Source organism: Echinops telfairi, unplaced genomic scaffold (assembly GCF_000313985.2).
Source record: "Echinops telfairi isolate 266 unplaced genomic scaffold, ASM31398v2 ScPeMD7_7;HRSCAF=31, whole genome shotgun sequence".
Lineage (NCBI taxonomy): Eukaryota > Metazoa > Chordata > Mammalia > Afrosoricida > Tenrecidae > Echinops > Echinops telfairi.
Window position 1 is genome coordinate 17,528,534 of NW_022103904.1, and position 5,160 is coordinate 17,533,693.

General features: G+C 43.0%; 1 protein-coding gene across 3 annotated transcripts in view; it reads right to left on the bottom strand.

The window, feature by feature from the left end:
- UPP1 (uridine phosphorylase 1) overlaps nt 1-5,160 on the bottom strand; it is a 37,691-nt gene that overhangs the window by 11,171 nt on the left and 21,360 nt on the right. For 2 of the 3 annotated variants that reach the window (XM_045286365.1, XM_045286366.1), the window contains 2 exons: nt 2,431-2,548; nt 1,072-1,230 (listed from right to left, as the gene is read on the bottom strand). In XM_045286365.1, the coding sequence (XP_045142300.1) occupies nt 1,072-1,230; nt 2,431-2,548 (277 nt within the window). The remainder of the gene's footprint in view (nt 1-1,071; nt 1,231-2,430; nt 2,549-5,160) is intronic. The other variant, XM_045286367.1, reaches the window with a different exon arrangement.

Genomic DNA, 5,160 nt, shown 5'->3' on the forward strand with positions numbered 1-5,160 from the left:
TATTTTGTCATATCTTGCCCATGTCCAATGTCTCCCTTCACCCACTGTTATGTTGTCTGTCCCCCAGGGAGAAGGTCACATATAGATCCTTGCAATCGGTTCTCTCTTTCCAACCTACCCTCCTTCTACCCTCCCAGTATCACCACTCACACCACTGGTCCTGAAGGGATCATCCGCCCTGAAGTCCCTATGTTTCCAGTTCCTATCTATATCAGTGTACATCCTCTGGTCTAGCCAGACTTGCAAAGTAGAATTGGGATCATGATAATGGGGGTGGAGGGAGGAAGAATTTAGGAACTAGAGAAAAGTTATATTTTTCATCATTGCTACATTGCACCCTGACTGGCTCATCTCCTCCCCAAGACCCTTCTGTAAGGAGATGTCCAGTGGCCTACAAATGGGTCTCCACTCCATACCCATGGGCTATGTTTTTATGGCAATTTTCTTGCCTATGTAGTAGAATTGGGTGGGTTAGACGAATTGGTTGCATCTTGTCCTGCACTCTGGAAATGCTTACAAAGATGATCTGATTGTTAAAGCCTCAGAAGACCAAGACATACGTCTCCATAGGAGGCAGACCTTCTTTAACTGTACGTAATACATCATTGAGATGGCTGTTTATCATAGACACCAAATCAGAAAGCAAGACTCTTTTGCTAAAAGACTAGAGATGGCCATCCTCACTCTCATTACTAAATCAAAGTCTGTAAGCCATAAGTTGATGTGTGGGCAGAAGGAACCTAGAGCCGTGGCACTTGGGTCAGGCTCTTCTTAAAGCCTTTAAACTGTAGGTAGGCTCTTTGGCCCTCATGCCCTGTAAACCACTATGTATACAAGTATTTGCTATATTTATCTCTCTTCTGGAAACAGTATCTAGGGCAGAAGCCAGGGCTCATTTATCTCTACATTCCTTGCTCCTGGCCTGCTACAATGAGCAGATATGAAAGGGAAGGCTCTTCCATCCTAAAGTGTGTATGTGTGTGTTGGGGTGGTGAGGGGAGGGCAGTGGTAAAGTATGAGGGTGCTACAGAACCCAAAGCTCATGCCCAGCCATGCAGGAAGGGTACTCACGCTGACAGACAGCACTGGTCCTACTTTATACATGGCGTATCGGTCAGTTCCAGCACAGATATTGACAGGTTCCACGCCTGGTTCTTCAAGGCCCAGCTCCTGAGCCACATAGGTGGCAAAGGCTTTCATGCGGGAGGGGCTTCCACCAACACACACAAACTGCCAGACAGAGATTTCATCAGCACAGGCACAGCCCACTTTAGACCTTGCTCGTAGTACATGCAACATCAGTACCACCTGGACACCCAAGCTCCCTGGTACTTTAATAAACCCTCTGGTGATCCTGATGCACATTCAGGCTTAAAATTCTGCTTGTTGGCAGCACTGTTCAGTACAGGAAGCTTGGGCAGTGCAGATCATCCAGCTACAGAAAACACTGAAAGATTGGGCTTTTGTTCTCTATGTCCCATGCATGCTCGGCTGCACTCCATCACTGGAAAAAACAGCACAATGTACTAGAAACAGCCTGGGTTTTGAGTAAGGGTGTGTGGACTCCAGCCCTGTTCTACAACTTAACAGCTGTGTGATGAGGGTCCCTGCCACAGGCCATCTGCAAAATAGAGGTAATCATTGCTACCTCTCAACTGGATGTTTGAGAGTCAAATAACAGCCATAGGTTAAACATAATAGGCCAAAAGCAGAATTAAATGAATCAAAAGCATATGCAAGGAGACTTATCAAGTAGCTTGAAGCCAATTCAGTCAAAGGAGACAAAGACTGACCGAATATGCCTGTATTGTTATTTTATGTTCCCATGTACAAGCAATGGGATATACGGACCATAGTGCATTCTGATTTTTAGTATTAATGTTATTTAGTCTACCTTTGTCCATATTAATTAACTTTAAACAAAACACTGGGGGAAAGGGTAGGTATAACAAATTTTGCCTTTATAACAATATTTAGGTGTATAATTCAATGCCATTAATTTCTATCCACCATGCTATATACAACCATCACCAACATATAGTTCTAAAATATTTTCATTACCCCATAGAATCTTGGTACACATACTAAATTATAAGCAAAAGGCACTATGGAATTAGTTAGAATCCAAGATCCCCTAGAACATGTTTCAATCTTCCTGTTTTATTTTATCAACGAAGCATTTGGAAATTCATTTTGTATTGTCTCCCTTGCATGCTAAATGGCTAATGAACTCATTAGCATGCAGATGGATAGTTTTCTTGTGCTTGTCAGTTCACACACAGTACTCCAGAAACAAGAACAGCAAAAGTGTACTTTTTATGAACTTGTCACCAGTCATCTTTCAAACACCGGAGGTGAGATCTACTTGTATCACATAAGAGGGAGTTGAGCTTAAGGCAAATTCCTACAATGAAAAGTCTGGCTTTTTACCTTCACATCTCCAAACATAGCTGGGAAGTCATGGGTACTGGTGCTGAGGCTGAAATGGTACAAAACATCTTCCTTCATTGCTGCTATGTTTGGGTTTTCAAGTCGAATGGAGCAGTCACTGTTACAAAACAAAGGCAGAGATTTAGAGACTCCCGTGTCCAAAGGCTGACACCGTTCTGTCGAGAAGTGCCTTCTGTTATGGCCCTAGGAACCTGATAACACATTCTTGTGCCAGTGTACTTCCTTCCCTAGTCTTGGCTCTATTCTTATCCCATTTCCTTCACTCCATGGCCCTTGTCCTGAGAGCAATTAGGAAGAACTCAGAGCAGTGCACACATCAAATGCGCTATCCCTTAGCCACTCCCCCAGTCAAACGGATTCAAGGACTAAGCTTTATTCTGTTTTAAAAGTAATATGTTCGCCACAGAGAATATGAACAGAAATATGAAGAGAAAAGGATCCTTCTCAGACATAAGCACTATATTGTTTCACATAGTCTTCTAAGCTTGTTTTATGCCGTGTACACAAGCAAAGTCCAATCACACGGGCACTGCAGCATAATATCCTGACACTGTAGCGTGTAATATAATTTATTGAACAACTTTCTTATTATGTGACATTAGGTTTGTTTTCACCATTATAAGTAATGTGTCATGAATATTTCAGTTAAAACCTGTGTCTATATTGGTCATTGTTTCCTTGAGGGAAACGCCTATCATATGATTAACTGAGTCAAACTGTATTGTTTTTCAGGCAACTGGCCAACTTGATTTCTGCCCAGTGTTCTACTTAAAGAGAGAATGCCCACTTTCGTCTTTGACAACTACAGGCAAAGGAAGAATTTTTATAAGTGGAAAAAAACAAAATTAAGCAATAATATGTACAATAAAGGTTCTTAAAGAGAGCAGTAGAATTTCCACCTCCAATGTAGGATACTCAAGTTCAATTCCCGGCCCATGCACTTCATGCAGAGCCACTGCTTTCTCTTCTGTCAGTGGAGGCTGCATGTTGCTATGATGCTTGTGATGGTTAACGATATGTATCCACTTGGCTAGGCCATGATTCTCAGTGGTTTTGCAGTTAAAGTGAGGGGCTGCACAAAGTTTTTGGACGAATTCTGTTCATTCTGTTCATATCTGTTCATTCTATTTATTTCACAAGCGTTTTGAGGCCTCCCTTCCCCCACTTGATGTTCTGGTAAAGGTGACTCTTTCTTGATCCTGGACCTGACTCAGGGTCTTGGGATGTGAGTCCATAGCATTCCACCTGGCTACAGATTTTGGGATTCACCAGCTGATGCAAGCCCATGATCCAAAAGCTCTCTACCTACTTTTGTGTTTTGTGGCTCATTGACCACGCAGCCTGAATGACACCTCCCCCATAGATTGAGGACGTGCCCGTCTCCACAACCGTGTGAGTCATTCCCTTGAAATCAACCTGACTGCTTCTGCATACACGTCACTGGCTTTGCTTCTTTAGAGAGCTCAGACAATGGTGAACAGGCTGCAGCAGCACTTCCAGACTGAGACCAAGGAGGAAGGCCTTGCAGTGCACCTGGAACGTCAGGTACGGAAACCTTATGGATGACAACAGGCGGATCTTCAGCCCATCGTGAAAATGGCACAGTCAGGTAGCGCCGTGCGTGGGATTTTGAGTCATGAGTGTACTAGCAGCAACAGCAATGTTTCATCGACATGGCAGTCAAGGGCCTTCTTTGCTACAAAGAGGAGCTATTGGAGGGAAGCATAGGACAAACCCGCTACAATGGGACAGGGCCAAAACATTGAATCACAGCAGACTCACGTTGGCACTCTGACAAGCATTATATCGAAAACTATGCAAGCAAAGAGCATTTTTTTTCCACGAGAGAAGCAATTTGTAGCATATATTTTTATGCCCCTTCAATTATTCCCTGTGCCCTCCTAAAAGATTTGGTTCATCTGACCAAAGGAATTGTTTGCAGCAGGCCATTCAGCAAACACCTGCATGTCAAGACTACACCCTCTCCAGGACGAGATTCAGGCAGGACCCTGCCTGGACTCTCTGGCTTGTCACCAATAGACTTTCCTTTCTACCTCCAATTCTGGCTTTCCTTTCACTCCTGTTGTTCTTAGATGGCTTTGGTTTTTTTTTTACACAGGCATATAAAGAGCCCTAGAGGCCTTCTCCCACCCTTTTCTGTCTTTGGATTAGAGCCACCAACAGATGCTGGAAGCAAGAATAGAGGCCAAGTATAAAGCTGGGTTAACAAGTAACCAATAAGGAGAGGAGACTAGCTGGAAGCAGGTGAATCTGACTCATTCTGACAAGGCTGAAAGCTCGTCACGTAGATTATTGCCCACCTGTGGTCTGTACTAAAGCCATCACTCACTCCAATCCTACTTTTATCAAAACGAACATCTCTAGCTACTTCTGAGCAAAGTGCAAGGCCCAGTCTAACCCTTATTGTCCAATATAGCAGCTGTTAAGTCACATGCAGCTACTGAGCATTTGAAATGGGAATCGTATATAAACAACACATAAATGAATGAGTGTGGCTGTGCTTAAATAAAATTTTATTTACAAAAATAGATCCTCCAGGTCTAGATTTTTATATCTCCAGCCTGCCAATGAGATATAACAATCTCTTTGAGTGTGCTTTGACTTGAAATTTTTTTTATTCCTTTTTCCCCTTCTTTTAAATTTTGTATGTCAGTGACTTTTTTGTTGTGGGCTTGTCAGTACTGCAGC